This window comes from Hakea prostrata, chromosome 1 (genome assembly GCF_041222555.1).
Source record: "Hakea prostrata isolate BN-2017 chromosome 1, UWA_Hpros_2, whole genome shotgun sequence".
Taxonomy (NCBI): Eukaryota; Viridiplantae; Streptophyta; class Magnoliopsida; order Proteales; family Proteaceae; genus Hakea; species Hakea prostrata.
The window spans coordinates 33076677-33097697 of record NC_142600.1 but is presented as its reverse complement, the minus strand read 5'-3'; the positions used below and the strand labels follow the sequence as shown (position 1 = coordinate 33097697).

The following is a 21021-nucleotide window of genomic DNA, read 5'->3' as shown; positions in this document are numbered from 1 at the left end:
TTGGGTATCATTGTACTTGCTCATTCACATCTATTATTATAAATAAAGTCATGCTATATCACACAGATATAAGTAAAGATTCACTCATTTATTTCAACAATTAGTCATAAGATGAAATATGGGAGACAAGTAACTGCAATTACAAAGAAGCAATTTGGCTTTATGCCGGAAAAATCTACAATGGAAGCTATTTACCTTATTAGGAGACTTATGAAAAAGGTATAGATAGTGTAGAAAAGGTCTAGATATGGTCTTTATTGAAAAAGCTTATGATAGAGCCCTTAAAGTGTTGATTTCGCAAGAACTAGAGAAAATAAATGTTGCAAGTACATATATGGACATAGTTAAGGATATTTATGATGGTCAGTGTGAGAATGGTGGGGTGGGGGGGGGGGGGGACAAGGTAATGAATTCTCAATTATAGTTGGGGTACACAAAGGATTAGCCTTAAACCCAAATTTATTTGCACTTATCTTGGATGAACTAACCAAAGACATTCAAGATGAAATATTTCTTGGTGTATGCTTTTGTTGATGATATTGTATTGATAGATGAGACACAAGTAGGGGCTAATACTAAGTTAGAATCATAGAGAGAAACTTTGGAATAAAAAAGGTTCAAAGCAAGTAGAATGAAGACATAATATCTAATTTATAATTTTGGTCATCATCTGGCAGACGATGAGGTGGTGAAACTTGATGATAAGGAGATTCATCAAAGCGATTGTTTTATACATTGGTTCAATCATAAATAAAAAATGTGATATAGAGGATGATGTTTCCCAAAGAATTAAAATATGGTGGATGAAGTGAAAAGATGCATCGGGGGTTCTGTGTGGTCTACATATTCCCTTAAAACTCAAAGGAAAGTTCTACAGGATCACAGTTTGATTGGCTATGATGTATACTGCAGAGTATTGGGCTGTTAAAAAGCATCACATAGATAAATTAGTGTAGCAAAAGTGAGGACATTAAAATGGATGAGTGGAGATAAGGAGTGATCATATTAGAGTTGGTCTTAGAGTAGCTCTGATAAGTGATGAGCTATGAGCTATGAGAGTCATTTGAAGTGATACGACCACGTTCAACAGAAACTTGTAAATGCCCTTGTATGGAAAAGTGATATAATCCAGATTGAATGAATTAAAAGAGGTAGGGGTACACCTAAGATAACCTTAAGAGAAATGGTGAGAAAGGAAATGCATAGCTTAGGCCTTGTATAGAGCATGACCTTAACTATGGTTGATTGGAAGGCAAGAATCTATGTAGCCGGCCCTATTTGGTTGGGACAAGGCTTGTGGTGTTGTGATGACTAAGGGGATTCTAATGACATCATGGTCTACTTTACCATGTAATGGAAAGCCTTAGATTGGCCTCATACGAGTGTCACATTTTATCAAATATGGTGAACTACCAAATTAAACTTCTTTGGAACTACTTCAGAGAGTGTTCAGGTGAGAAAATGGTTTGAGATCTTGGTCCCTCAAAAGACCAAGATCTTGTGAGATCTCAATCGAGATGTAGTAAAAATCCTCGTAAACTCAACACAACTCGAGAGCCCATCTCAGTGGATATTAGGGCTTAGTTTGGGCTGGAAATTGGTGTTTAACCTATTCTATGCCTTCCAAACCATGTAATGGCCTTAGAGTTGTGAGAAAACTATTGTATGTATGAGTTCTAACTTAAACCTAACTTTGAAGTTGAGACACTAAATGAACGAACATGTAAATTATGAAGCATGATTGATACATCCATTACTTGGTATAAAACATAGAGATTTAAAGTCAAATAATACATCAAACATGTTCATTTGTTCACGATTTCCTATCACATCAATGTACTTATAAGTTACACCACAAGAGCACAATAGCAAAATCAATAAGTAAGCAGCTCTCCAACTTCTACTCTACTAGCATCACATTCATCAATGTAGAACATAGTTTTTTTTTTTTTTTTTTTTTTTTTTTGGGGTGGGGGGGGGGTGGTGGGGGGAGATGAAGTGTGGGAAGAACACTCACCCTTGCTTCAAGACTGGCTTCAAAATCAATATAATTCGGTTGTAGATGAGCTAAATAGCTTGTTGATGCAGTCTGGATAAAGACCTGACCGTCTAGCACCAAAAACAGCAAAGGGAAAAGAATATCAAGATAGGTTGAGATTGAATCAAGGTCGAGATATCTCCACCGAGATGGAGTATTTACGAGATTTGAGATCTCAAGTCAAATGAGTTCTCAGCCGAGATATTGGATTATTTTATTTTTGGGTATCGATTCAACTTGTATGAGATCTTGAACGATGGGTAGGACCAAGTTTGTGGAAGTTAAGGCACTAGGGAACAACTCTCGCAACAACAGTGAGCATGGCTGTTGCACCTAACCGATTGTAGAGAAGAATGCCAAGTGACTCAAAAAGTTTGTTTTGCATTATCGAAGTTGTATGCTAATTCGACTGAGTGGCTAGAGCCCCCCCTGTCTAAACTCTGCATTTATGCGAAGTTCAGCCACAGCCAATGGAGATATTGTATCATCTGTAAAACACAAAGCATGCAATGGTAGCACAAAGTTTGTATTCCCGAAAACCATTGTATCTATTTTTGGTGAATCTTTTGTTTGACAAAGTTTCTCTCTTCGATGCAATTGATATACAGCTCGTGCGAAGTTCAATGCAATAGAATATGTTCATTTGTTTCAATTGCTCCCCATTGCAAACACAATATCCTCTCCCCGCAAGCCCTGAAATCTTTGATTTTCATGTACATATCCTGTTTGGAGGGATTTTTGACAGGAATTTTGAAATCCTCGTGTAACATATATCATTGGAATGCAGAAAGCGCACGAAGGGAAAATTGTTGATTCGAACTGACACAAAATTATGCTATTTGAAATGGGAGGAGGAAGGGGGGGGGGGGGGGGGAGACAAACTTTTATTCAAAATTATGAAGGATTTGAATGGGAGATTTACCCAAAGTCATGGTCCCTCTCTTCTCAAGCTGTTCAAAACTTTTTGCCAACACAAGTCTTATTGGACCACTAAGTTTTTGTAACAGGGATCATCGTACATTGTGAATAACCAAATTCCAATTGAAATGAAAACTTTAGGAGCCTGGGGGATCTTTCAAATGACCACTGCTTAGCTTTCAATTCGCCTCCGACCATCAAATGAAACGTGAATAACCCGTCCTCTCTTTGAAACAAGGGGCGCTTCCGGTTCTGTCGATGCTTCAAACAATTTTGTTTGTCTTCTCCATATTACCATATCTCTAGAGTCAATAATTTGATATCCTCTGTGTCACCGTATCAGATTTCTTTAACACAACCCAACATACAAATTGCAGGACTTGCTTAATGGCAAAAAGAAACATCTGTTATTTGAATTAAAATCTGAAGCAATATTCCTTTGTATAGACCACCCAAACAAGGAATAGTTACAGATACTTTATGCATGATGCATCCAGACTCTTATCATGACAAAGGCTGTACCAGTGCACAAGGCTTCCACGTTCAGTAGAATGCAGGGAGGGTAAGACATCTGCATGCAACGCTAACCCTGTTCCTAGAAAACCTGCTTCCAGGACTTGGATCCAACAAGTGAGCAGCAAAACATTTGAGCAACCGAGCCAAGCACAACATTCACAACAAAAGTCCTAATAGATCCACCATCTCTTATGATAACCAAAAAACAGAAAAGTGGCAACAACTTTCGCTTCAACTTCCTGATAGACCCTCCGAGTCCATCCTTGTGAGGGTAACACTCACCTGGAGAATCAAAATGCATTTACATTCCCCCCATCATCTGCTGCGGATATATTGGAGATGATGCATTTGAAAGATGGTTCAAGGGCAGCCGATTTTCATAATCATCTTTCTGCTCCTGTTTGGGTCTGAGGAACATTTGGTTGGCCTCCTTAGGTTGCCGCATCCCAAGTAAGGCCTGAACCTGACCAATTGGTATCCCATGATTATTGAAATCATAGCTGGACAGTGGCAGGTTCCCAGATCGAGGCATAGCAATTGGTAATTCTTGGGCCATTTGAGCTATAGGAGCTGCCTGATTACCTTCATTTTGACTGGCATTTAGTCCAAAGGATCCATAAGATGCTGTCGGGAAGGTGGGTAGCTTCATTTCGTAAGAAGCGGATGGCACCAACTTCATGTCACTGGAGAAACTCGCCAGATAACTGGGTCTCAAGAATTCATTAGTAAACTCAGGTCTTCTCTCAAAGCGAGGTGCAAAATCATGAAGTTGTGGTTCAGTCTTTGGAAAATTTGATTTCCCAGATAATGTCAGTGTGGTTTGAGCATGAGGACCAGCTTGTGACATATTTCCACTGCTTGAGTTGACATGACTAGTGTTTCTGGCCGCAGGAACTTCATGGTTGTGTTTTCCTTCATATGTTGTTATCACAGATTTGAGATCATGTGAGGCTCTTTCTACATGCTTCCTCACAGAGCATCCAGCGCTAGTGCATTTATAGTAGCTCCTAAGACAAAGATAGCTTCAACTGAACAAAAGTATCTATAAGGAAAGGACTTGGGGTCAGTTGCCCAAGCAATGGATCAACTCATTAAAAGACCCATACAAGGAACTAAACTAATGTCAAGTCTGCATCTTGAGTTAGCAAAGCTATTGTTTCCCCTAAAGTACAGGGGGATGCATGTAATTTTCCCCCATATACAAATGATAACATAATGCAAGAAGACAATTACCTGGGGTTGGGATTTCCTTTTACTACTTTCTGCCCATACTTGCGCCAGCGGTATCCATCATCAAGTATGTCCACTTCACTGTCCGTTTGGACAACAATTCTTGGTTCTCGAACAGCTCGGGAAGCCAAATTTGCATCAATCAAACAGCTCTCTTTCTTCCTGCATTGATGAGTCAGACTCGATATATAAAAATAAGCCACAAGTATGTAAAAAAAACATGAACAGCTAAGCATTAAATAATCAGATATATAGCTACACAAAAGAAAAGGAGAAAAAAAGGAGGAAAGCACCTTCTTTTTGACTCTGACTCCTCATCATCACCATCATTGTCAGCTGATACGCTGCCTTGGGTGGCTCTATCATCGTCCTCATCATGACTGGCGAGCGTGGATGAGAATTCTGGAGTGTCTGCAGATTCCAGCATGCCTGGCTGTTTCCCTTGCACTGATGAAAGTGGATCGGAAAGTTCAGTTAAAACAGATGTTGATGATGTCCTCTCTAAACCATCAGCCTTCCAATCTGAACCAACTTTGTTATCCTTGGGTCCCTGTGAAATACTTTTCCAAATCGAACCTCCTTCCGCTTTGACAGAAGTTCCAGACCCTTCACCTGTCTCTGACATTTCTCCAACTGGAAATGCTGATCGACGATTAGGCTGAGGTTTTTGGTGATTATGAGCACCATCATAAATAATTTCTGTTATTTGACCATCATGTGAACGTTCTATCTTTTTTTTCACCTGACAATTTGGATGTGTACATTTGTAGTAGCTCCGAGGATACTCACTACCTTTCACTTGTTTCTGCCCATATTTTCTCCAATTATATCCATCTTCTGATGGCTTTCCCATTCCCATAGGAGGAGGATATACCCCTTTCTGTTCCCCTTCTACAATCTGCTGTGACCTAGTAACATCTTCATGCAGAGTTTCCTCCTGAAGAGGAGCTTGATCACTAGCAACACCACAATGGCCAGTTTGCACTGCAATAGATTTACTATGCCCAATCATGCTATTAGAAACTTCAATATCAGAAGAACTTATAGTATAGCTCTTCGTCATGGCTTGTTTTATAAAACCGTTATGGTTTTCAAAGTCTACGTTTAGTTGTACGAGAGCAGGTTGGTGGTTGAGAGAAGTCATTTCCCGATTTCGTTTAAGGGAGGATGAAGCCACCTGATCAAATAAAACAAAGCAAACTAGTGAACTCTTTGATTAATTGATAGATCTGATTCTGAAATTTGATGTATCTTACTACATGATAAAATTATGACAGAAACAATGACTTAGCAACAGGAAAAACGGTTCATCTAATATACAAAGGTCATCCCCATCAACCAATTTTGGTGGATAACAGAATCAAAACTACAATTTACCTGATTTTCTGAGCCAAGAAAACATGACAAACCAACAGGATCCACTTGAGACTTGAACATGAATGAGGAATCGACCTCTTCACCCTTTTCTTTATTTGAACCAGATGCTAATGGAATAGGATTTAAATTTTCTCCGCTCATAGGCAACAAAAAAGTCCCAGTAGTTGGAGACGGTTGTGCCTGCAACCCCAAGAAATATCTGAATAAATAATTAAAAGGAGCTATATTTCATGATTACAAAGACGAGTTCTACAGATCGGGAAACAAGTGCGAAGTCTATAGAACATGATAACAAGTAATTTTTGCGGAAAAAAAAAAAAAAGGAAAGAAGAAGAATATAACAAGGATTGATTCAGGACGGCTTCTTCATGTGTAAAAAATTCATGCTTGTTGTAGTAAAAAATCACAAGAATTAAATCAAAACATGTGCAGAATATCATGCTCTTATATAATGTTATTGAAGATTCCAGGGCACCAAATCAATAGTACATCCCTAGGGACATCATAAAAACATGTTGCACAACAAAGACTGCCAAAATCCAACAATATGGAAGATCTACCCACTGAAGTCTACGCAACATACCACTTAGAACGATGAAAAAATAAGAAATGGTTTTTAAAATTTTCCAGTCATACTGACACATACTGACATCCTAGGTAACAGCTAAAAGAGGATGAAGAGATGGGAGAAAGACCTGTATCAAAAGCATAAATGATGTGTGGGCATATGATTTTCACCAACAAACATAAAACAACAGCCACTCAAGGATTTAAGTTTAGTACAACCAAAAGTGAACTGGCAACTTGACCCTCAGGCCATCACAGACCACTGTCACTTCTACAGACAAAAGCGTTTCATCAATCTCAAGGTTATCACCAACATAAGAGAAGGCAACCTGAGTCATATTCAACAGGAAAAGGGAAAGCTAGGGTCTGATGAATTAGAAGGTTAGGAACAGAATTGAGGTTTGGGATTATGCAATAAACTCACTGTTGTGCTGAATTAGCTTGGCAGCCGCTAGTGTTTGGAACATAATGGGGGGTTTGAGTTAATTCACTAAATGCAAAGTTGTGCTGAATTAGCTTAGCAGCAGGCTTGTTAATGGCTGAAACTGACGAAAACTCGAATCTTAACATTGAATCCTAAACCTTTTTGAAGGGGAAGCTTTGATTTGAACCACCTAGGCTTCACACTGTCAAGGAGTATATTGGATTGACATAACAACATTAACGAACCTCAAATCATCAAGGAGTCGACTGGATACACATGCCAATCCCAGCTGAGTTTATATCAAATTCTAGTCTGAAATTCTCACAATGGAGGAAGAAGCCAACAGCTTGCAAAGTAATTTCATTAATCAAATTCGTAGTCCATAATAGGCCCTTTCAGGACTTCAGATAAATGGCTCTGAAATATACTCCTATACTAAAAAGGAAAGACCTAACCCAAACTTAAACCTAGTTTTACCTATTAGCCAACTAGGTTTAAAAAAACTCGATTTCCAAGTCCTACTCTAGGCCCACTAGAAAACTTATTAACAATTAAATCTGACTTGCATTGAATCACACAGAACCGCACAGTTTATCTTAAACCAAAACAACTTAAAACAAACCAAGTATTGAAAACTATTTTCATATTCAACCTAACTACCCATATTTAGGATCAAAACAATGACCTGCAAGGAATATCCAAGCAAAAACAGGATCAAAGATCCAATACATATATGACTCACCCAAGACTTATTCCCACAAGCCTGTTTAGGTGATGGATCCGCATCACCAACAGCCATAAGAACTAGCATCAAATGGTTATTAGTTGACTTACAAGCAACAATTAACTTCCACAGTGCTTTATTTCCCAATTATTGCATGAATCCCGTTGATAACAAATACTAATGTTGATAGGGCTGGCTCAACCCAGGGAAAAATATCACACTTCTTCCTTTGCTATGATCCTCAGCCAGTGAAAAGTGAAAACAGGCCCCAAAAGTTAAGAGGTATTTCACCTATAGAAGATCTCTTAATCTGACTTTGAAAACATTAACAAGAAATGCAAGAAAACAAAGAGACAGTAAAAGTGGAATCAGGATCTAGGAATATGATCATATTTGATTTTTGTTTGAGAAGTCAAGGCTTGCTATATAGGTCACTGTTTTGCAAAAATAGCCACCAGCATTGATAAACCCAAACTCCAATCAGTTCCCATTCAATGCCTCACCTATTTTAATCAAGTTATGAATGTCTTCAATTGAAGAAACCAATGTCCCTTTACATTAAAAATGCAGCCTCCTATTGTTCAAAGGGAGGTGTTTGATTGTACAGATTAGAATAAAATTCCACATTTTCTTTCGAGAGAAAGCAAGAGACAAGATCCAAAGCAAATACAAGCCTCCAGAGGAAATAAGACTTCAATCCAAAACCAGAAAAAGAAGCATGGTTGAATTCCAACACGATAGAACAACAGAACAGAAGGTAAAAAGCTTTTAGATTCTGTTTTTCTTCTTTTTTTTGGTTCCCTCCCTTACTATTATGATCTATAACAGCTTGTTTATCATCTTTACATGCTGGGCTATGCTTCTTGCTTCTTACTATCTTTTATCTTTCTTTTTCAATTATTTTCTAACATTCATTTGTCTTTATTCTCCTTCTAGTCTTCTTCTCTTTATATATCTTTTCTTTTCTTTTCTTTTCCTGTTTAGAACTCTGTTTCCCTTTTTTCACATGTATGGATCCATATAGCCAACCGCATTAAGTTGAAATATGGCCGAGTTTTTCTGTCGTTGTAGTTGTTGTTAATGTTGTCCAAGAGCCTCGTATTCCTCTCTCCTGTTAGCTTGAAGTTAGCCAATGGCCAAAAGTCCATTCATAGGGAAAACAAAATGCAGTCAGTTATGAATCCTTGCTTTCCAATCAGATATATTTGGGGTCATATTGAATACAAGGCCCAAGCCATGCATATCTTTTCTTACCACCTCTTTTAAGGTTATTTTAGGTTTGTGCCTAACTCTTTTAGTTCCTCCAAGCTGGATTAAATTGCTCCTCCATATGGGGGCATTTAAAGGCCTTTATTGAACATGGCCATGCCACCTCAAACAACTTTCTCTTTTCTTATATTGGAGCTATCCCAAAACAACTCTAGTTTTATCATTCCTTATTTTCTCCTTCCTAGTTTTACCACTCATCCATCTCAACATCCTCATCTCCGCTAAGCTCATTTCATCCATCTCAACACTCTGCACCATATATCATAGCCAATTGAATGACAGTCCTATAATTTTTCTTTGGGTTTTACAAGGATACGTCGATAACATAAGGATTCTCTAGGAAACATCTCCTCTATATCACCTTCTTTATTTATAACCAAGGTGTCTAAAATAATCGCTTTGCAAATCTCTTTATCATCAAACTTTACCACCTCATTCTCCTTCTGAGCCTTTTGTGTCAATGCCTCAGGCCGATCCTTGTAAGAAGCCATTTCCTGAGCCCAAAACAAACGACCACAACTAACCTCAACCTACAAGTTTGAGACTACTTTCAAAAGAAAGAATCGATTCTACGCACCACAACTGGACACTTTTAAATAGCCTCAGAAAAACATCTCTCAAGGGTGGGTCCGCCTACAAAAGATCTATCATATTTGGTTTGGATAGCTAATCAAGAAAAAGAAGCAAGCAAGCCGCAACCTTGCGTTCTATAAAGAGTTGGCTTCCCATATTGCTATTAATGTCTTCATGTAGCACAACCTCTTAACACTAAACCACTGAATCCCCAATCCTTTGCTTGCTGTGTAGTTAGGAGTTACACAGTATATATTCCATCTTTGTTCTACTTAGCTTGAAACCTTTTGATTCTAAAGTTGATATACATTGCTCCAACTTTTCATTAATCCCAACTTCTGTCTCATCTACAAAAATAATATCATTAGCAAAAAGCATACACCAAAGAACCTCATCTTGAATGTTTCTAGTTAAACTAATCCTTGAAGTAACCTAATTGTAATCAGGAACTCACCACCATGGGACCCCCCCCCCATTCTTACGCTTGCCAATAAACCATCAGATATCCTTAATTATTTCCAAATATTTACTTGAAACTATACTCTGTAGAGACTATCATACACTTTTCCTAAGTAAATAAAAAGCATATAAACATCCTTCTACACTCTCTGTACGTTTTCACAAGTCCCTTAATAATGTAAATAACTTCCATTTTAGATTTCTTGGCATAAAACCAAATTGGTTATCCATACGAAAATTATTCTATTACCTTTTTCGGTACATCTGAGAGCAACAGAAGCTTCCAATGACCACTCTTCCAATATGAAGCAAGTTATCATTCAAACAAATGTATACTACCTGGTTTCTATGCAAAAAATCAGTAGGAAGTGGCCTATTGATCAGAAGTGCATGAAAAAATCCCTCAAATTTTCATATAGGATCTCCCTTGTAGATAGTTTTAAGAGTGGAATACTACACCCATACATGAATAGGCCTTTGAGCCACCATGGCATAGGGAACAAGAATAAAAAACTTTTAAGCTAGTACTTAGGAAAACAGTTAGCGAGAAAGGGACAAGAAACAAATATAAAAGATATGGATAACTAAGGACAAATCATACTAAATCATGTGCTAAGATTCTTGGAAAGTCTTCAATTTGAAGAATAGAACATCCTTAGAGATTAAAGTGTCCCTGTATCAAGCTAAACCTCTAATCACCTACCTTCCTGGATAGCAATTGATTATCTTCAAAGACACATAATGCTTTCTTTCCCAATTATCCAGCAGAAACTAAACAGAGATTACAAGATGTGTTGAAAAGGGCATTTTGGGCATTAAATATGCCCATCAAGAATTAGTGCCAGTTGCTAATTCTTGATGGGATAAATCCCATTTTATGTTGTATTCCTGCTGGGTTTTGGACTTCTAAAGTTCTAATTTATTTTTTTATATTATTTCCTTTCCTATTTAGGACTGTAATCATACGTATAAGTAGAGAATAAAGAGCACTGGAGGTTTCACGACTGAGAGTGAAGCTCCACAAACACATTGAGTCAGATCTCTCTTCTTCTCTCTTCTCTCTTTATAAATATTCAGCCCTGTTTACATGGTACCAGAGCCAGTTCGATAAATCAAGAGCTGCAATCCTTCTTCTTCAAGGTCGCTTCACTTTCCTCAAAGATATTACTGCTATCCACAAGTTGCAGACTTCTTTGATCATCGACTGAAGGGTGCAGCACCCATTGCTGCGATTTTTGGTGGAAAAGATGACTAGTTCCATGCTGATTTAAGGAACTAGTATTCTCCTTCGAAATACAGCTTCAGTCTCCCTGAGTCCGTTTTTCCTTATGTTGATATTAGGGTTGCTTTTTTAGTGGACAAATCCTAGTGTGTTTAGGAATTCTGTTTGTTCTTTGGGTTCTTTCTCTTTTTGTGTGCACGGGATAGAAGCTATGTTTTCGGGTTCTTTTTATTTTCCTCTCCGTTTTGGGGAATCATTCTCTTCAAAATCTGGGTCGATAAAATTTTGCTTATTTTTCCTGTGTCTTTCCTTAATAGAAATTCCGGGCAAAGAAGGTTCTGTTTTGGAATTCTTTTTCGATTTGTCTGGTTGAGGTTAGTAGCTGGGGGGGGGGGGGAGTTAACGAAACAAGAAGAAAGATAAAAAAGAGGAAGAAAAAAAGGGAGGAGGGGTTTACAGATCTGTTTGAATCTGCAGATGTGTTATTGATTGAGTTTGAGTTAAATTTTTTTGGATTATTTATTCTTTCATTCTTTCTTTCTGGTTTGGAATAATATTCAGTTTCGAGTAAAGGAAAAAAAAATTTGACAGGGGGGGATAGTACTCTGTTTTTTTCTTTTTTTGCCCCCCTTCAGGATTAATTCTTTCTGCTGTTGAGAGATTGATTGGTTAGGATTCGGTTGAGGGGGAGATTATTCAGTTTTGAGTAAACCAGTGAAATTCTCTGCTCTATAATACTTTCTGGGTTAGTTCTTATGCCTGTTTTCTGGTTTTCAACGAGGGATTATTTGGTTTTTCACTTAGGGTCATGGTTGTCAAGGCGACAAGGGGAGGTAACACAATAGAAGGCAATGAAGACCAAGGCAACACCAAGCAAGGCGACAAGGCATTGCCTTGACCAGAAAATGGGCCTAGGCGCCTAAGCGGACGCTTTAACAACCATGCTTAGGGTTGTGGCTGTCCTTTCCAAATTTTGTTTTTTGTCCTCTTTTTGTTGCTGCCCACTATTATTTCCCTCTTACTTTTTTGGGAACTGAGGCTGTGCAATCATGGAAGAAACATCAGAAACTGAAACTACCATGACTGAAGTCATATCCTCATCCTCTACTGCTTGACTGAAAAGAAGTTAGAAGAAGCATCCAAATTCCACCAATGGATAACTATTGTTAAAGCTGTAGCCACTGGATGTGGACAACAAGATCATCCAACTCAGAAGCCCCCAAAGGTGATTCTAATTGAGAAGTAAAGTATCACTCTTTTTTAGTAAGTAAATGACTTGATGATGTTTGAGAATGATATAGTCATGCTGTCATCTGTAAAGATGTATTTGTCTAGTGATTCCCTCAGAAGATCTCATTGTATCATCTACGTATTAGAAGTTGAACTTGAGAAATGTCAAAAAGCAGGATCTTAGGCTTACTTTGTGCATGACATACTGTTTAATGATGTATCAGTTTCCTCAACTAAAGGATATCGAGGTCCAAAGGAACATGGTCAAAGATCTCACAAGATCTTGCTCGAGATCTCGCTTTTCCAGCCTGGCAAGATGAAATGTAGGTCAAGTCCAAGATTTCACCCCAGCTCGACCGCAATCTCAATCAAGTCAAGATCTCGGTTTGACCAGTGATGTCGGTCCAACCCAGCCACATTTTAAACAAACTCGGTTGAGTCGAGACTAGATCCAGTCTCATTTTGACTTTCTCTTGCTCCTCTCGCTTCCTATCTGGACAGCACACTTGAAACTTCACTTTGGCCTCATTGTTCACATGATTCTCGTCAGATCTTCACCTATAACACTCCTAAGCAAGATTTAGCACATCTACACCTTGGAGGATAGTGATGTTGCTTGGTAACACGGAGTCCCCATGCATTCACGGCGACAAACCACAAGTTGTAATTATTGCGGTAAAGTCTTAATCGTAGTTAAAATGAGGTTCAAGCAACACTTGGTTGGAAACTACAAGGATACACCTAGGTGCCATTCTGTCCCTAATTTTGTGAGAGGGATGATATTCTTGACTACCTCATCAAGTTGGCTAAACAACGTTGAGCCACTAGTAGAGGACCTACAAGACGTGGTCATGGTGCTGGTGGAGATGGTAGAGCTGGTGGTGGAGCTGGGCCTTGATTGATTTGATCTCACCTTTTTCTATTATGAACTTATGATAGTTGTACTACTTTCTTCTCCATTCGAGAATGATTATGTTGTATTGTACTCATATGGATGGAACTCTGAACAATTTAAGTTATTTAATGTATCTTATTAGTTGGTTTTCATTTATATGACCAAATGGCTCTATATTTCATGTTTTATAACCTTGCATGTTCATTGTTGCGGCATTTCAGTTTCAAACTTAGGGTCGAGTTAGACATCATACATAGGTTAAATATCAACTTTAAGCCCAACCTAACCCTCAAACCCCCCCGAGGTGGGCCCTCGAGATTTACAGTATCTCACCCAAGATCTTGCCAACTCGAGCAAGATCTCGGTTATTCTGAAGGGCGAGATTGCCCTTGAGAGCGAGATCTCCAACCATGCAAAAGGAGATTACCTAATGCTCCTGAAGGAAATCCTTTGTGAACCATGTCTTAGAACCAGATGTCTACCATGCAGTTACAGCTCCATTCTGGTCCAACGAATGACCACGAATTTTTGAATTGGTATCATTCTTAAGCTATTAAAAGATCAAACGATGGTTCTTATAATTGAATAGTTTTGGGTTATACCAGATCTGATTGTAAGACTAACAAGGGCTATAGCGAGTCCATATTGTTCTTGGTTGCTTAGTTGAAGGGAAAAGTTTCAAGTACAAGCAATAAATTCCATTATAATAATGGAATATCTGGTCACTGTGAACAACTGGATGTCTAGTTCCGAGTTTTTGGAACAAACCCATTGGTACAATATGTATATTTTTAACAAGTTGAGGTGCTCCAACAGCATCTATCTGATCTAGCACCCAACACTCCAAAAGGTCAATCAGTAATGCTCCAAAAAGTACCCTAGAAAGGTAGGCCAGCCCAAGTCCAAGATCTGACCCGCTGCCCATCCTGCCCAGTTCAGATCCAGCCTTCATAGCCAAATTGAAGACTCCAAGAGCAGTCAAAAATCTGGTCAGCAGATTTATTGTCTTTCCATATTCCAAGGAAGCATTGAGTGCCTTCCATTATCAGTTTTCAACGGCTTGATTGAAGTTTTCAATGTTTCAGAAGTTTCCACATCTAAGGAGCAATTTTCTATGACCAGTAATGCATAGCAAAAATCAAGGTTCAAACTAGCCCAAAACCCTCAGTAACCAAATTGGAGACTTGGGACAGAATTAGAAATTTAGGGTTACCAAAAAACCAATTTTTAGAACTTAACCAAACTTGCACCGCATGATGGTCAAAGATGGTAAATCACCGCTGAAAATTTCAGCCAATTCCAGTGGCTGGTTTGGGATTATGACCAAATCATAACTAGGTTGTCATAGGCCAAAATAGCAGTCAGCTTGACTACAAACTTGATCAAATGACGATGTGGGTGAGATGATCTGATGCTACATTTTGCCTCCATTCCGATAGTCAGAACTGCTAGTATGATGGTGATCATAAAATAGAAAGTAAAAGGCTGAGGGTGTCTCAATAGCGGAATGAAAGGATCGATTAAGGATTGAAGAAGAGGTGAGATGGTATGGAAGTTTTGGATAACCCAGCAGGGTTTGTGGAATGGAGGAAAGGAAGCAAGGACATTGATGCAGCAATTCTCAAAAATCCCAGGCAGCAACAGACTTGCTCAAATGGAGAGGTGACAGTAGCATTCAACCAGCAACTTAAAAATCTGGAAGGATCAGCAACAGAAGCAGTATTCAAGTTCCAGCACAAGTTAATTCTAACAAGAGAAGAGGGATTTAGAAAGAAATAAAAAGTATGGGGATAGATGGATTTAGAACCAATAACAAGCACAGAAGAATATCTGGTTTCGACCAAGATATTGCTACTTGTGTTCAAGATGATGGATCTTTTAATATGTGTTCCTGTTATTCCAAGCTGGATACTCCAGCTTGAGGGGGAGTCTATGTATGCTTTACCACCTCAGTGGTAACCACATTACGCAGGGTCCACCATAGATTGATTAGATTTTATTTTAATTCCTTAGTTCCTATTTATTAGATTAGGATATTCTTTTCTATTTTCTGCTTTCCACTTTTGTGTAGCTTTTGAGTAGCAAGCAATACTAAGGGAGATTTGTTTCATCTCCTTCTTTATTACTTGGGTATCAAGCAAGTCTATTTTAAGATGGTAACATTTGAAGATCTTGTAACCAAATTTAGGGATATCTTTAAGATCTCTCTAGTCTGAAAATTTTTCAATAATAAATACACTGTTGAGGGGGAGAGCTGGATCCTGCACAACTCTCTCTTCCCTCCTCCACCACTTCTCTCTTCTTTCAGTTCTCTATTATTTCTAGTTATTTTAATTTTAATTCTGTTACAAGTAGCACAACAAGAATCAAAGCAAAGTAAAAACTTACAGGCCTCAAAACCGGGGATTAAGTTAGCTTGGAGAAAATCCTAAGTTTTAACTGAAATACAGTGAAAACCAAGACAATCTCAATTACAAGCTGGTCGAAACCAATGTCAAAACCGAAATTAGAACCTTGATAGTAAGCATTCTTTAGCTTAGGAGTTTAGCTCTCACAAGGCCCTAGACCTTCTTACCACTCACCAAGGACAAGAGAATAATAGTAGCAAACCAGAACTTCATTAATTTCATACACCATAGGAGGCTGCAAAAAGGCTTTACATATAAATAGGGGCTCATCATAGTTTGAGAGCTCACAAGATCTCGTGAGATTAGATATCTTACTTTTTCAAGGAAGTGAGATGAGACCTTATGTGATGCCAAAAAATGGTATATCTTGATCTGAGATCAGGGTCTGAGTTGAGAACATGAACCAAACTTCAACTTGACCAAAGTTTCAATAACCCAACCTCAATAAGTCAGAAATCTCACTCGAGTCAACCAAACATGACAGAACTAGAGTGAGATTTTGGCATTTTGGCCCCTCTGGTTTTGCCAAATGTCCCACTTCTGCCAGATCTTTTGCTGGAATCTGGGTCAAAGCCCCTCCACATGATCAAAAAGCAATCCTACTCCGTCTATTGCAGGGATTCAACACTTTTTCAAGCTAAAAGTTTATTCCAATTAATGTATTCATAATTGAGTATATGATGTATACACATTTTCGGATGCATCTTCAGCATAGCCATTTCAAACTTGAGGTCCCACTAAGTAAGTTGTTTAATAAGATTTTGAGCACAAGGAAAATGCCGGAAGCATCATGGTCCAAGCTTACAAAGGTAAGTGAGGTATTCAAAGTTGTACCAACCATAGAGGCATAAAACTGCTGAATCATACTATGAAATTACGAGAGAGAATAATTGAAACCCGCTTGATATAAGAAACCCCTATCACAAAGAACTAATTTGGTTTTATGCTAGGAAGATCTACAATGGAAGGTATTTACCTTATTAGGAGACTTATGAAAAGGCATAAAGTATAAGAAAGATCTTCATACAATCTTTATTGACCTAGAAAAAGCTTATGATAAGTCCAAAGAGCGCTAATTTGGCAAATACTAGAGAAAAGAAGTGTTGCAAATAAATATGTGGACATAGTTAAAAATATACATATATGATGGTTCCATGACAAGTGCAAATAATGGTATTAGAGGGTGGGGGCAAGGTAGTGAATTCTCGATCATAATTGGGCTACAACAAGGATCAGCTAAGTCCCTATTTATTTGCACTTACAATAGATGATTTAACCAACGACATTCAAGATGAGGTTCATTGGTGTATGTTTTTTGCTGAAGATATTATTTTGGACTTTTGGTAAATGAGACATAAGTATGTACTAATACCAAGTTAGAATCACCGAGAGCAACTTTGTAATCAAAAAGCTATAAACTAAGTAGAACAAAAATAGAATATCTAGTGTAACTATGGTTGTGATCAGATGGATGATGAGAAGGAGATTCCACAAAGCAATTATTTAGGTACCTCGGTTCAATCATAAATAAAGACGATGATATAAAGGATGATGTTTCCTAAATATTAAAATAAAGTGAAGGGAGTAGAAAGGTGTCTCCAGGGTCTTTTGTGATCGACATATTCCTTAAAAACTCAAAAGAAAATTCCATGATGTATTGTGCAGAATATTGGGTTGTTAAGAAACATCATATAGATGAACTCAGCATAGAAAAAATAAGGATGCTAAGATGGATGAGTGGAAAAACTAAGAATGATCATATTAAAGCTTATATAGAGATAAGCTACGAGAAAGTCTATTGTGGTGCAACAGCCAGTTCAACAAAGGCCTTTAAACCCTGTATGGAGAAGTGATTTAATCCAAATTAAAGAAACTAGAAGAGCTAGGGACAAACCTAAGATAACCTTAGGAGAAGTGGTGAGAAAGGGATATGCCTAGCTTAGGCGTTATGTCTAGTATGGCCTTAAATAGAACTGATTGGAAGGCAAAGATTCATGTAGTGACCCCATTTAGTTGGGATAAGGCTCATCATTGTTGTTATTGTTCTTGTCGTTGAAAAGTTCCTTTGAGAACAAATACATATGCAGTATCATCAGCATCATGCCATACCAACCTTCCAAAAGCACATGTCATCAGATTTTGATCCGAGTGCTGGCCAACCTCTCCAAGGCAAGATGACACACACAAATCCAAGATGGAGCTGAAAGAAAACAAGGGAAACCTCAACCCTAGGTATTTATTGACTAGCTTCATGTTGTTGATGATTACTTAAGAGTGGATTGAACCACGGAACATTTTGCTTCATTGCTCTCTCATACTGGCATTGTCAGCAGTGACGCTCAATGCAGTGTGTCCATTCATCTCGCAAAGACCATAACCTTCTGTCAAGTGTTGTATTCATTTGGAGGTGCTACACTTGTCGTATAAAGAGTTAACTGTTAAACTCTAGATGTTTTCAAAAACCCTAAATTCTATGACCATCAATTCAAGGGAGAAGTATCTTGGCTTGAATCCTTTCTCAGACCCACCTAGTTGGCATTGTATGCAGACATGTATAAAATTGGGGGTGCAGAAAAGGAAGAAAAACTAGAAACTACATCTAAGATATATGGTAGGGAACTTTGTCATTCAAGCGACCAAAATTTATGTTCCAGCCTTCAGTTTTTCACTGATAATAAAGATCACCTCTCAGAGATGGCAGTTTGAAAAAAGAAAACAATGATCATCTCTCAGAGATGGCAGTTTGAAAAGCGAAAACAATTCACGTAGTCAACAGCTTTCTTAATTTTCTACTTCTACTACCCATATTGCAAATGCCATAAATAAAAATACACAATCCAGGTAAAAAAAAAACAGAGCCGAACAGGATTTTCTCACGGGTAGACTGGAAGCAGACATCCCCGTGGTCAAAGCGCACAACAATGTTGGTAAAGGGTAATTTCAACTTAAAATCTTGAAAACACTGTGACTCTACAGAAAAAAAGAAAAAGAAAAAAAAAGGAGCCCTTCAAAACCATTTCCAACTCAAAAAATTTAGAGAAATAAAATAACATCTTTGACAAAAGCCAATAACCATACCTGAGAAGGAAGCATGACAGGGGAATCAAGCAACGTTGCAGGACTTAGACCGGGTGGGATGGTAAGATAAGGCGAACCACCCCCTGGTGAAGCCAAAGGGCTGATGGATCTGAACCGAGCAGTATTGATCCTTGGCGCACTGAAGCCACAAGTGGCAGCCCTCCTCTCGGCGATACTAGAACCATTTCTAACTGGGTTTGGCTTCCAATCACTTGAAGCCTCAACTCGTCTATCTAAACCAGATGATACCCCAACACAAGCTGCCTCAACTTTCTTATCCCAACCCACCAAAACATCTCTAGGTTTTTCACCATCGACAGGTAATGATGATATAGTAGCATCAGGATCAGACCCATTCATAACCTGGGACATAGACTTCGATGCAAACCCTTCAGAGAGAAAAGCAGAGAAGAGACCTTTCGGGCTTGATGAAATCAATGCCCTCAAATCACCACCACCGTAATCTTCCGTTTCTGCCATTATAGTATCACCCATTCATCAGAAATCTACTTGTACACTGCATGGTGCCATGAACAACCTAGGGGCCTTGAATTCAAATTCTTCCCTGGTTATCAAATGGCACCAATGCAATAGAAAATCAGCAATCTGAACAAAAACTGAAGATCTTTGTTTCAAGTAAGATTTTGAAAGAGTTAGAGAGAAAAAAACAAAACAATCAATTTTGTTCTTCGAGAATCCAAACCAGCAAACAGAAAAGGGTACAAAAGCAGGGATTTCGAGACGCTAGTCTCTTTGACGCATTGTGGGTTCCCTTGACCAACTTTATGAGCTCACCCCTCTGTTTCCCTCTCTGTCTGTCTGTCTTTGCTTCTTTTCTTTTTATCACTTTTTGTTTCGAATTTTTATTTTTCTATTTCTGCGTGTTGGAAATGAAATTCCCTTTTTTGGTAGGAAAATGAAATTCGATATGTGCCAAAAATTATCCATAAATAGACATTTTTAGTTTCGGTGCGAGTTATTGTTGTTATGGCTTCACCGTGGGTTTTGATAGATCCCCTAATCGGCCGCCGAGAATTCTTGAATGTGGTTGCAACGTGTCCTCTTTTTATTGGACAAGCATCATCTCAGGACAAGTAAGCACAAAACCACCCCTTAATCTGTCTCCCTTGCAAGCGTAGAGTTTCCTCCCATCCCTTAGCTGTTCTCTCCCTTTTATCCATACAAGATGATCCATTGTAAGATAAGTTACGCGTCAACACTCCTCATTTACTGCTATTTAAACGACAAAAAAAGTCATTTATGAAAACAAAACGTATTGAGACTGAAATGTACGAAGTTAGACTCTCTCTGGTGGTACATGTAATAACCCCTACTTCCAACATATATAAAATCATCGGTTTCAAAAAAACAAAATAAATATTCAAATGCATATGTATAACAATTCCTAGCATCTTTTCGAGACATAGATGTATCGTTGGAAGTCCATTTTATTGTTGAGCATCGTTCGGATCTATATAGTCATAATTTTTTTTGGTAACTGAGGTGTCCAAGATAACTTACGCGTGCCTCGACTAATCCTCAAAGGAGGGCTTGTGTATATACAGTTATGATTGTTCGGAGATATAAAAGTCCGTTCTACATGCTATAGTTTGCATCTGGCATATGTATACGCACATTACGGTTACGAAAATAACAAGAGAAATAAACACAATCACATAATATGTGAGAGGAACTAAATAAGGTGAAGAGGGAGCAGATGGGATATCTAGTGTGTATCTTTGGTTTTGATCGAATGGAAGATGAGCTGGTAGAACTTGATGAGAATGAGATTCTACAAAGTAACTACTTAAGTATCATAGTTTAATCACAAATAAAGAAGGTGATATATATAGAAGATGATGTTTTCAAAAAAATTAAAATAAGGTGAAAGAAGCGGACAGGTGTGTTTGGGATCTAGTGATCGACGTATTCCTTTAAAGCTCGAAAGAAAATTCTATATGGTCAACATATAACCAACTATAATATATGGTGGGGAGTGTTGGACTATTAATAAGCATCATATAGATCAATTCACTGTTGTAGAAATGAAGATGTTAAGATGGATAAATGGAAGTTCTAAGATGGATAAATGG

The 21021-nt window shown here is 38.1% G+C and overlaps 1 protein-coding gene across 1 annotated transcript; it reads right to left on the bottom strand.

Annotated features, from left to right (window-relative positions):
- Nucleotides 1-2910: 2910 nt before the first annotated feature.
- Nucleotides 2911-19755, bottom strand: LOC149028780 (WRKY transcription factor SUSIBA2-like). Its single transcript, XM_089139015.1, has 5 exons — nucleotides 18929-19755; nucleotides 6080-6259; nucleotides 4996-5879; nucleotides 4706-4864; nucleotides 2911-4479 (listed from the first exon to the last, which is right to left on the bottom strand). The coding sequence occupies exons 1-5, from the start codon at nucleotides 19421-19423 to the stop codon at nucleotides 3774-3776; spliced, it is 2424 nt and encodes an 807-aa protein (XP_088995141.1). The 5' UTR covers nucleotides 19424-19755; the 3' UTR covers nucleotides 2911-3773.
- Nucleotides 19756-21021: the final 1266 nt, after the last annotated feature.

Bases quoted from the DNA above. Each gene is read 5' to 3' on its own strand.
- LOC149028780 (XM_089139015.1), bottom strand. From the start codon at position 19,423: ATGGGTGATACTATAATGGCAGAAACGGAAGATTACGGTGGTGGTGAT. The intron at 6,260-18,928 runs GTATGGTTATTG...TTGGGGTTGCAG, and splicing joins CTGTCATGCTTCCTTCTCAG to GCACAACCGTCTCCAACTAC. The intron at 4,480-4,705 runs GTAATTGTCTTC...TCTTTGTCTTAG, and splicing joins AAAGGAAATCCCAACCCCAG to GAGCTACTATAAATGCACTA.